The sequence below is a fragment of the Trachypithecus francoisi genome, unplaced genomic scaffold, assembly GCF_009764315.1.
Source record: "Trachypithecus francoisi isolate TF-2019V2 unplaced genomic scaffold, Tfra_2.0 Lachesis_group1, whole genome shotgun sequence".
Lineage (NCBI taxonomy): Eukaryota > Metazoa > Chordata > Mammalia > Primates > Cercopithecidae > Trachypithecus > Trachypithecus francoisi.
The window spans coordinates 49814205-49826627 of NW_022681454.1; the positions used below are offsets into that span (position 1 = coordinate 49814205).

At 41.4% G+C, this 12423-nt stretch overlaps 1 protein-coding gene across 1 annotated transcript in view; it reads left to right on the forward strand.

The window, feature by feature from the left end:
• HPSE (heparanase) overlaps window positions 1-5394 on the forward strand; it is a 43984-nt gene extending 38590 nt beyond the window's left edge. Inside the window, exon 12 of the mRNA XM_033214219.1 lies at window positions 2371-5394. Within this exon, the coding sequence (XP_033070110.1) occupies window positions 2371-2530 (160 nt within the window). The 3' untranslated portion in view covers window positions 2531-5394. The remainder of the gene's footprint in view (window positions 1-2370) is intronic.
• The last annotated feature ends 7029 nt before the right edge of the window (window positions 5395-12423 follow it).

A 12423-nucleotide genomic window follows, 5' to 3' on the forward strand; every position in this document is an offset into this window, starting at 1 on the left:
GTTTGTGGTTTCCTGATGATGGTCATGGCATTTCCTCCTTCTCCCCATCTAAACATTGAGGTGATACAGGCTTTTAAACAAAACCAACTCATATAGACTGAGTACAACTGCAGTGCAGGCATGCTAGCCTCTGCCACAATCATGCACAGGCTATTGATATGTCTTAAGTTACAGAACCCAGGACTGAGCATCTCATTAGGTCAAAATGGAAACCAGTTTTTCTGCTCACTGATGCTTAATGAGGACAGGGTGTGAGAGATTTTTTTAAGTGAAAAAAAAAATGTAATAATGCTACATGGAAAAATATCTAACATTAGAGAATTAAGTAAATAATATACTCACACCATGGAATCCTGTGCAGACATTAAAATTAGGTAGTGGATGAATGTTTAATGATGTGAGAAAAAGGATGTGCTGGGGCAGGGGGAAGAATCAAGTTTTAAGAAAATACAGTATACCCATACTTAAGTAGAAAAAAAAAAAAGGTATGTACAGTGATGTGTTGCTTAATGATGGGGATACCTTCTGAGAAATGTGTCGATAGGTGATTTCATCCTTGTGTGAACATCATAGAGTGAACTTACACAAACCTAGATGGTCTAGCCTACTATGCATCCAGGCTATATGACTAGCCTGTGGCTCCTAGGCTACAAACCTGTAAAGCATGCTACTGTAGTGAATATACAAGTTACCATTGGGTTAAGTAGTTGTGTATCTAAACATATCTAAACATAGAAAACTAATGTGTTGTGCTACAATATTACAATGGCTATGATATTGCTAGGCAATAGGAATTATAATTTTATATTTTATGGGACCACGTTCATATATGCGGTCCATGGTGGACCAAAACATCCTTATGTGGCATATGACTGTATACATGTACATAAAAAATAGATGAAAGAATGGATATACATCAAAATGTTTAAAATGGTTATGGTGACTGAGGTTACTTTTTGTATATTTATCTGAGTAATAATAATGATAGATAATACTTTTATAGTGTTTACTATATAAAGGACACTGTTGTAAATGTTCTACATACATTATATGTATTACATAAATGATATAAATATAACTCTGACAGTAACTAATCTTGTACATTCTCCGTTTCTTTTTTGTTTTTTGTTTTTTGTTTTTTTTTTAAACAGAATCTCACTCTACCGCCCAGGCTGGAGCGTAGTGGTGCAATCTCAGCTCACTGCAACCTCCGCCTCCCGGGTTCAAACAATTCTCATGTCTCAGCCTCCTGAGTAGCTGGGACTCAGGCACACACCACCCACCACCATGCCCAGCTAATTTTTGTTTTTTTGGGTAGAGATGGAGTTTTGCCATGTTGGCCAGGCTGATCTTGAACTCCTGGCCTCAAGCTATCTGCCTGCCTCAGCCTCCCAAAGTGCTGGGATTACAGGTGTGAGACACCGTGCTCAGCCTAATCTTACAAGTTTTCAATAAAGAGTGCTAACTTGGTTCACAATATAAAACATATTTGAGAAAAAGGGATATAAGCATCTTATTTAGAATTATGAAATTATGAAATTCTAAATTATGAAATTTAGAATTATGAAAATATCAATAGCTGACTAATCTACAGCTGACTAAAACTTTTCTTCATAAGCTCGTGTCCATATTTATTTGCTTCTGTGAATATGCGTTAATTTGAGTTAAATAGTAAGTATGTATAAGAAATAACACTTTTCCTTAATTTTTAAAAACATTCAACAGTTTTTAATTTGAATTCCAATAGTGAAATACACAGGAAATATAAAATGTTCTGTAGTTTAGCCAAATTGTTTTTGGTTCACCACAGTATTCTACCAAAATTTCTTAATAACAGTAAGAAAATGAATGCATTACCTCCTGCAGGGAGAGGGGAGTTAGACAGTTTATGGGCATAGTTGCAAGTGAGAAATTTCATTGGCTACCATTTATGCTAAATTCATAGAAACTGCATTCTATTCTATATATCTATTTGCTTTATATGGAAATAGTTTCAATTATTGGCCATTAAATAAAATAGCCACCATTCCAGAAGGTGTGTCATGTTTATCCTTTTTATACCGCCATCATATTGCCTAGTATAGATTGTGTGTGTTCCATTTTCTGTAATGGGCCAGACAGTAAGTATTTCTGGCTTTGGGGTCCATATGGTCTCTATCATAACTACTCAACTCTGCCATTGTAGCTTAAAGATTATCTAGTCAAATGCCTAAATGATACAGTGTTGAAATACAAGTTATATAATATTGGCTGCCACACACACACACACACAAAAGTTTATTTGGTCTAATAAAGATTTCATGACTTTTGTAGGGGCATAGGTGGGGCTTGCACCACTTGGTTAACTCAGTGTATCTTTCTCCTTTGCAGATCTGTCCAACTCAATGGTCAAACTCTAAAGATGGTGGATGATCAAACCTTGCCACCTTTAATGGAAAAACCTCTCCGGCCAGGAAGTTCACTGGGCTTGCCAGCTTTCTCATATAGTTTTTTTGTGATAAGAAATGCCAAAGTTGCTGCTTGCATCTGAAAATAAAATATACTAGTCCTGACACTGAATTTTTCAAGTGTACTAAGAGTAAAGCAAGTTATAGGAAAGGAAGCAGATACCTTACAAAGCAACTAGTGGGTGCTTGAGAGACACTGGGACACTCTCAGTGCTAGATTTAGCACAGTATTTTGATCTCTCTAGGCAGAACACTGCTAATAATAATAGCTAATAACACCTTGTTCCAAATACTGCTTAGCATTTTGCATGTTTTTTTTAGATAAAGTTTTGTTTTATTATTTATTTATTTATTTATTTTGAGACAGAGTCTCTCTCTGTCACGCAGGCTAGAGTGCTGTGGTGCAATCTTGGCTCACTGCAACTTCAAGCAATTCTCCTGCTTCAGCCTCCTGAGTAGCTGGGATAATAGGCATGTGCCACCACACCCAGTTACTTTCTGTATTTTTTGTAGAGATGGAGTTTTGCCATATTGGCCAAGCTGGTCTCCAACTCCTGTCCTCAAGTGATCCACCCACCTCAGCCTCTCAAGCCTGCTGGGATTGCAGGCGTGAGCCACCACACCCAGCAGTGTTTTATTTTTGAGACAGGGCCTCACTCTGTTGCCCAGGCTGGAGTACAGTGGTGCAATCATAGTTCACTGCAGCCTTTTAACTCCTGGGCACAAGTCATCCGCCTGCTTAGCCTCGCAAGTAGCTAGGACCCCAGACACATGCCATCACACTTGGCTATTTTTTAAAATTTTTTTGTAGAGATGGGGTCTCGCTATGTTACCCAAGCTGGTCCTGAACTCCTGGACTCAATTGATCCTCCCACCTTTGCCTTCCAGGTGCTGGGATTTCTTTGGGAGTACAACATGGTACAGCAGGAGATCATTTGATGTTACCTCTGTGCGGTGTTGCTAATCAGTGAAAGACTTTAATACCTGTGGGGACAGCGATTAGCCACTGCACCCAGTCTTTATTTAAAGTTATTAAAAATGGCTGGGCACAGTGGCTCACACCTGTAATCCTAGCACTTTGGGAGGCGGAGGCAGACAAATCACCTGATGTCAGGAATTTGAGACCAGCCTGGCCAACTTGGTGAAACCCCATCTCTACTAAAAAATACAAAAATTAGCTGGGTGTGGTGGTGCACACCTGTAGTCCCAGCTACTTGGGAGGCTGGGGCAGTAGAATCCCTTGAAATCAGGAGGCAGAGGTTGCAGTGAGCCGAGATTGTGCCACTGCAGTCCAGCCTGGGTGACAGAGCGAGACTCCATCTCAAAAAAACAAAAGTTATTAGAAATGTATGTGAATGGTCCTAATATGGCCAGGAAGCAAGGAAGTGAAGGATATATTATGAGTTTTAAGAAGGTACTTAGCTGTATATTTATCTTTCAAAATGCATTAGAAGATTCTAGAATTCTTTCCTTCATATGCCATCTCTACAGGCTCCCATCAGAAAAAGTGTACTGCCATTACCGTGAAACTGGTTGTAAAAGAGAAACTATCTATTTGCACCTTAAAAGAGAGCTAGATTTTGCTGATTTTCTTCTTTCAGTTTGTCTTTGTCAGCAATACTATGTGAGAGGACAGATTGTTAGATGTGATAGTATAAAAAATGATTAATGACAATTCAGAGGGGAAGACATTCTGTAAACTTAAAATTACTATAAATGAAATTGATTCATCATGAGGATAAATTTTAGAAAACACCCAATACCTTATAACCATCTGTTAATGCTTGCTTTTTCTCTACCTTTAATCCTTGTTTCAGTTGGGAAGCTTTTGGCTGCAAGTAACAGAAACTCCTGATTCAAATGGCTTAAACAATAAGGAAATGTACATTCCCACATAACTAGATGTTCAAACAGGCCAGGCTCCAGCACTTCAGTATGTTACCAGGGATCTGGGTTCTTCCCAGCTCTCTGCTCTGCCATCTTTAGTGTTGGCTTCATTCTCAGAATCTGGTAGCATGATGGCTGTACCTGTTCCAAGGGCCTCTCCAGACCTCGTAGCAACCAGAGGAAGAAAATGAGTCAGTTTTTTAGTCTCCTTCATAGACTTGAATAACTCTTTTTCAGAGCTTCTCACAGCAAACCTCTCCTCATGTCTCCTCATGTCTTATTGTTTAGAAATGGGTAATGTGGCCATTTCACCAGTCACTGCGAACAACAGTGAGGTTCCTATAATTGTCTCTGAGTAATCCTTTGGAATGGAGAGGGTGTTGGTCAGTCTACAAACTGAACACTGCAGTTCTGCACTTTTTAGCAGTGAAAAAATGTAGTATTTTCCCCTCTTAAGGATTAATACTCTTTATATTTATGCCTGTTATGAATATAGTATCTTTTAAATTTTTTATTTTCATAGCTTTAGGGGTACACACTTTTTGGTTACGGGGGTGAATTGTATAGTGGTGAAGACTTGGCTTTTAGTGTACCTGTCACCTGAGTGATGTACATTGTACTCAATAGGTAATTTTTCATCCATTACCCCCCTCCATCCTCCTCCCTTCTGAGTCTCCAATGTCCATTATACCACTGTGTATGTCCTTGTGTACCTATAGCTGAGCTTCCACTTATAAGTGAGAACATACAGTATTTGGTTTTCCATTCCTGAGTTACTTTCCTTAGGATAACGGCCCCCAGTTCCATCCAAATTGCTGCAAAATACATTATTTTATTCTTCTTTATGGCTGAGTAATAGTCCATGGTATATATATATACCACATTTTCGTTATCCACTTATCAGCTGATGGACACTTAGGTTAATTCAATTCAATTTAAGTACATTTGTAAGGAGCTAAAGCCGAAAATTAAATTTTAGATCTTTCAATATTCTTAAACTTTATATGTAAGTGGTTTTTATATTTTCACATTTGAAATAAAGTAATTTTTATAACCTTGATATTGTATGACTATTCTTTTAGTAAAGCTAAAGCCTACAGATTCCTACATTTGGAAGCCTTGTTTTCCTTCACTGCTTTGTTTATACCTGGAAACAGGATATAGAACCACTAGTGTGTTGAGTTTCACCCCTTGTTATACTGTTAGGTATCAGAAGTGAGGGTTTTCCGATGCACAGTCTGAGACAAGGACTTGGGGTCAGGTAGGTTATTTGGGAATAAGGAATGAGAGATCAGGGAGCATGAGACGGAGGAGAACAAAGAGCCAGTATTAATTTTTGCTGTTGAGTTTGTTGCCGTAGGCAATGAGCGTTCAGTTCCACCAGCACTACTAAGAAGCGTAGGGGATGCCTCCCAAAATTTGTCTTTTACTATTCTCTTATTTCTCATCAGCTCTCATTTTATAGTCACATTATTGTCAATTACAATTTCTATAAAGAACACCAGTTCCACATAAAAGTGTTTTAAGGCCTGAAGCAATTATAGTTAATGATTGTATCTGTTAAACTTGAAAGTCACTTTTACATCTCATTTGGGAGTCAAACAATAATTTTTTTTCTTTTCTTTTTTCTCTTTTTTTGAGACACGGTCTCACTCTGTCACCCAGTCTGGAGTGCAGTGGCATGGCATGCTCATGGCTCACTGCAGCCTAGGCCTCCTGGGCTCAACCCACCTCAGCCTCCCTAGTAGCTGGGACTATAAGTGTGTGCCACCATGTATTTTTGTATTTTTTGTAAAGACAATGTTTTGCCATGTTGCCCAGGCTGGTCTTGAACTCCGAGGCTCAAACGATCTACCTGCCTTAGCCTCCCATAGTATTGGGATTACAGGCATAAGCCATCACACCTGGTCAATAAATATTTTTTAAACCTAAAACACCTTCTCTAGGGCCCACCACAAAAATCAGATGAAATACAGTAGAGATGAAAAATATGAATGTAGAAGTGCTTCAAACATGTAAATCTGTTAAAATGAAGGGTATATGTAAAGTGGAATATTCTGGTTGATGCACCATTTAAACAAACATTTGTGGGATGAATGAATTTATTCTCCATCCACTTGGTGCAATATTTCTGCATTAGGGTTCTCTAGAGAAGAGAAACAGTACCAATAGGATAAATATAGATAGATAGATAGATAGATAGATAGATAGATATAGATAGATAGATTTTTTTTTTTTTGAGAGTCTCACTCTGTCACCCAGGCTGGAGTGCAGTGGTGAGATCTCGGCTCACTGCAAGCTACGCCTCCCAGGTTCACACCATTCTCCTGCCTCAGCCTCCTGAGTAGCTGGAACTACAGGCACCCACTCCCATGCCCGGCTAATTTTTTGTATTTTTAGTAGAGACGGAGTTTCACCGTGTTAGCCAGGTTGGTCTCGATCTCCTGACCTCGTGATCCACCCACCTCGGCCTCCCAAAGTGCTGATATTACAGGCGTGAGTCACTGTGCCTGGCCAATTTATTTTAAGGAATTAGTTCAAGCAATTATGGAGGCTGCAGAATCCAAAATCTGCAGGGTGGGCTAGCTGGCAGGCTGGAGACCCAGGAAATAGCCAATGTTGCAGTTGAAGTCCAAGTCCAAAGGCCATTGGCTAGGAGAATTCCTTCTTGCCTGAGATAGGTCAGTCTTTTGTTCTATTCAGGCCTTTAACAGATTGGATGAAACCCACCCACATTATGGAGGGCAATCTGATTTACTTGAAATCCACCTATTTAAATGTTAATTTCATCCTAAAACATCCTGTATTAGTCTGTTCTCATGCTGCTAATAAGGACATACTGCGAACTGGGTAATTTATAAAGGAAGGAGGTTTAATTAACTCACAATTCCACATGGTTTGGGAGGCCTCACAATCATGCTGGAAGTTGAAGGAGGAGCAAAGGCACATCTTACATGGTGGCAGGTAAGAGAGCTTGTGCTGGGGAACCCCCCTTTATAAAACTGTCAGTTCTCATGAGACATATTCACTATCATGAGAACAACACAGGAAAGACCCACCCCCATTATTCAATTACCTCCCACTGGGTCCCTCCCACAACACATGGGAATTATAAGAGCTACAGTTCAAGATGAGATTTGGGTGGAGACACAGCCAAACCATATCATTCCACCCCTGGCCCCTCCCAAATCTCATGTCCTCACATTTCAAAATCAATCATACCTTCCCACAGTCCCCCAAAGTATTAACTCATTTCAGCATTAACTCAAAAGTCCACAGTCCAAAGTCTCATCTGAGACAAGGTAAGTCCCTTCCCCCCATGAGCCTGTAAAATCAAAAGCAAGTTAGTTACTTCCTAGATATAATGGAGGTACAGGCATTGGATAAACACACCTGTTCCAAATGAAAGAAATTGGCCAAAACAAAGGGCCTACAGGCCCTGTGCAAGTCTGAAATCCAGCAGGGCAGTCAAATCTTAAAGCTCCAAAATGATCTTTGACTCCATGTCTCACATCCAGGTCACACTGATGTAAGAGGTGGGTTCCCATGGTCTCACGCAGCTCCAGCCTGTGGCTTTGCAGGGTGCAACCCCCCTCCTGGCTGCATTCATGAGCTGCCATTAAGTGACTGCAGCTTTTCCAGGTGTGCAGTACAAGCTGTCAGTGGATCTAACATTCTGGGGCCTGGAGGATGGTGGCTCTCTTCTCTCAGCTCCACTAGGCAGTGGCCTAGTGGGGACTCCCTGTGGGTGTCCACACCCCACATTTCCCTTCTGCACTGCCCTAGCAGAAGTTCACTTATGAGGGCTCTGCCCCTGTAGCAGACCTCTGCCTGGACATCCAGGTATTTCCATATATCCTCTGAAATCTAGGCAGAGGTCCACAAACATCAATTCTTGACTTCTGTGCACCCTCAGACACAACACTACATGTAAGCCACCAAGGCTTGGGGCTTGCTCCTTCTGATGCAATGGGTTAAGCTGTACGTTGGGCTCTTTTTGCCACAGCTGGGATGCAAGACACCAAGTCCCAAGACCGCACAAAGCAACAAGGCCCTGGGCCCAGCCCACAAAACCATTTTTTCTTCCTAGGCCTCCTGGCTTGTGATGGGAGGGGCTGCTGTAAAGACCCCTGACATGCCCTGAGACATTTTCCCCATTGTCTTGGTGATTCACATTTGGCTCCTCATTACCTATGCACATTTCTGCAGCCCCCTTGAATTTCTCCTCAGAAATGGGGTTTTCTTTTCTATTGCATCATCAGGCTGCAAATTTTCTGAACTTTAATGTGCTTCCCTTCTGAACATAAGTTCCAATTCCAAACCCTATCTTTGTGAATACATAAAACTAAATGCTTTTAACAGTACCCAATTTACCTCTGGAATGCCTTGTTGCTTAGAAATTTCTTCTGCCAGATGCCCTAAATCATTTCTCTCAAGTTGAAAGTTTCACAAAACTCTAGGGCAGGGGCAAATGCCACCAGTCTTTTTGCTAAAATATAGCAAGAGTCCTCTTTGCTCCAGTTCCCAAGTTCCTCATCTCCATCTGAGACCACCTCAGACTGGACTTTACTGTCCATATCACTATCAGCATTTTGGTCAAAGCCATTCAACAAATCTCTAGGAAGTTCCAAATTTTCCCACATCTTTCTGCCTTCTGAGCCCTCCAAACTGCCTGTTACCCAGTTCCAAAGTCGCTTTCACATTTTCGGGTATCTTTACATCAGCACCCCACTCTATCAGCACCAGTTTACTGTATTAGTCTGTTCTGGTGCTGCTAATAAAGACATACCTGAGATTGAATAATTTATAAAGGAAAGAGATTTAAGTGATTCACAGTTCCACATAGCTGGGAAGGCCTCACAATCATGGGGGAAGTTGAAGGAGGAGCAAAGGCACATCTTACATGGCGGCAGGCAAGAGAGCTTGTGTAGGGGAACTCCCCTTTATAAACCATCAGATCTTGTGAGATAAAACCATCAGATCTTGTGAGACTTATTCACTATCTTAAGAACAGCATGGGAAAGACCTGTCCCCATGATTCAATTACCTCCCACTGGGTCCCTCCCATGACAGGTAGGAATTATGGGAGCTACAATTCAAGACGAGATTTGGGTGAGGACACAATCTACTGGGGGAACCTGCCCCCAATATTTCATCGTAGGTTCTTTCTGTTTTCCGTAAGTGTCGGCCGGCTGAGAAATAAAGAGAGACAGTACAAAGAGAGAAATTTTATAGCTGGGCTGCCAGGGGTGACATCACATATCAGTAGGACCGTGATGCCCGCCTGAGTCTCAGACCAGCAAGTTTTTAATAAGGGTTTCAAAAGGGGAGAGGGTATAAGAACAGAGAGTAGGCACAAAGATCACATGTTTCAAAGAGCAAAAAGCAGAACCACTGATAAGGGTCTAACAAAGATCACATGCTTCTGAGGGAACAGGGAAAAGGGCAAAAGCAGAACCACTAATAAGGGTCCAACAAAGATCACAGGGCAAGGGCAAAAGCAGAACCACTGATAAGGGTCTATGTTCAGTGGTGCATGTATTGTCTTGGTAAACATCTTAAACAACAGAAAACAGGGTTCGAGAGCAGAGAACCGGTCTGACCACAAATTTACCAGGGCTGAGTTTTCCCAACCCTAGTAAGCCTGAGGGTTCTGCAGGAGACCAGGGCTTATCTCAGTCCTTATCTCAACTGCACAAGACAGACATTCCCAGAGCAGCCATTTATAGACCTCCCTCCAGGAATGCATCTTTTCCCAGGGTATTATTATTAATATTCCTTGCTAGGAAAAGAATTTAGCAATATGTTTCCTACTTGCATGTCCGTTTATAGGCTCTCTGAAAGAAGAAAAATATGGCTCTTTTTGCTTGACCCTGCAGGCAGTCAGACCTTATGGTTGTCTTCCCTTGTTCCACAAAAATCGCTATTATTCTGTTGTTTTTCAAGGTGTACTGATTTCATGTTGTTCAAACACACGCTTTACAATCAATTTGTACAGTTAACACAATTATCACAGTGGTCCTGAAGTGACGTACATCCTCAGCTTATGAAGATAACAGGATTAAGAGATTAAAGACAGGCATAAGAAATTACAAAAGTATTATTTGAGAACTGATAAATGTCCATATTAAGATGAAATCCTCAAAATTTATGTTCCTCTGCCACAGCTCCAGCTGGTCCCTCTGTTTGGGGTCCCTGACTTCCCATAACAACAACTCAACCATATCACACCCTCATAGAAACAACCAGAATAATGGTTTACCTGTCTAGTTTTTTTGAGACAGGGTCTTGATCCATCACCTAAGCTGGAGTGCAGTGGTGTGATCATAGTTCACTGCAACCTTGACCTCTCGGGCTCAAGTGATCCTCCTACCTCAGCCTCCTGAGCAGTTGGGACTAAAGGAGTGCACTACCATGCCCAGTTAATTTTTTTAAAGATTTTTTTGTAAAGATGAGGTCTCACTATGTTGCCTAGGTTGGTCTTGAACTCCTGGGCTCAAGCGATCCCCCTGCCTCAGCTTCCCAAAGTGTTGGGATGACAGGTGTGAGCCACCAACCTGAGCTTCATCAGCCTCTTAACGACTATCCCTACTTCTATCACTACTTGCCTACAGTTTACTCTCAATCCAGTAGTGAGAGTAATTTAAAATATAAGTCAGTATGAGACAAGAACTATGAGAGAAAAATAAAATAAAATAGAAGTCAGGTCATGTCACTGTTCTGTTCACAATCCTCCAATGGCTCCCCCTTATTTCACTTAGAGAAAAGCCAAAGTCCTTACCTTGGTATGTAAGGCCCCACACAACCTGGTCCCTAGTCCTCTTTGCCCTCATCCCTGATCTCTCTCCCTTTTGCTCACTCTACTCTATCCACACTGGCCTCCTTGCTCTTATTAAGAAAACATTTCAAGCTTGCTCCCATCTTCGGGCCTTTGCACTAGCCATCCCTCTAAGAGTATCTAGTGATATTCTTCCCTCGGATCTCTCACAGTTACTCCCTTACCTCCTTCAAGTCTTTGAGAAAGTGACATCAGGGCCGCCCTACCACCCCAATTACTGTATTTAAGTATACATATAACCTGTCCCTACTCTTCCCCCTTACTCTTCTTTTCTCCATACCACTTACCACCTCCGAACATACTGCAAAATCTACTTGATTACCTTTCTCAGTCCTTGTGATGTGGGGAGGGGTTGTCTTGTTTCCAAAGCCTTGTCAGTCATTGTAATTCATTCTTCTGGCCACTATAAAAAAGATGAAAGAGGTTTGTTGTTTATTTTTTTGAGACAGGGTCTCCCTCTGTCACCCAGGCTGGAGTGCAGTGGCATGATCATGGCTCACTGAAGCCTCAACCTCCTGGGCTCAAGCAATCCTCCCACTTCAGTCTCCCAAGTAGCTGGGACCACAGGCATATGCCACTATTCCCAGCTAATTTTTGAATTTTCAGTAGAGATGAGGTCTCACTACGTTGCCCAGGTTGGTCCTGAGTTCCTGGGCTCAAGCAATTCTCTCACCTGGGCCTCTCAAAGTGCTGGGATCACAGGTGTGAGCCACGGTACCTGGCCAGAATAATTTTTGACCAAACATTTTGGCACTATGGCCTAGCCAAATTAACATGTAAAATTAACCATTTCAGTTCCTGTGTGTAATAGGTTTAAAACAAAATTAGTTCCTGCCCAATCCAAAATGAGGAATTGGAGCCTTATAGGCCCTTTTAGAGAAAGCCTAGTGTCTGCCTTTTCTGAAGAGTTTGCAGCAGTTAAATGGCTTTCCCAAGAGCATACTGTGCCTTGACATTAGTCCAGAGGAGACTCCTGAAAGTTAGGGCTCTACTCTATGTGACTGTTCTCTTGTTCTACAAATTAGCAGAGTGACGTCTCAGTTTCCTGTGCACTTTAACTGGACCAAATATCTTAGGATTGTATCACTTCTGGGAAGGGTCAGTATCATGGGTACCTGTGCAGTCACCCAGGGCCTACGCTAAGAAGGACCTTGTACTTCGTTTAATGTCCTACTGTTGCCATCTTGAAATTCTTAATATATTTCCTTAAACAAAGAGTTTGGACCTAAATTGGAAAGTCATGGATGCAAT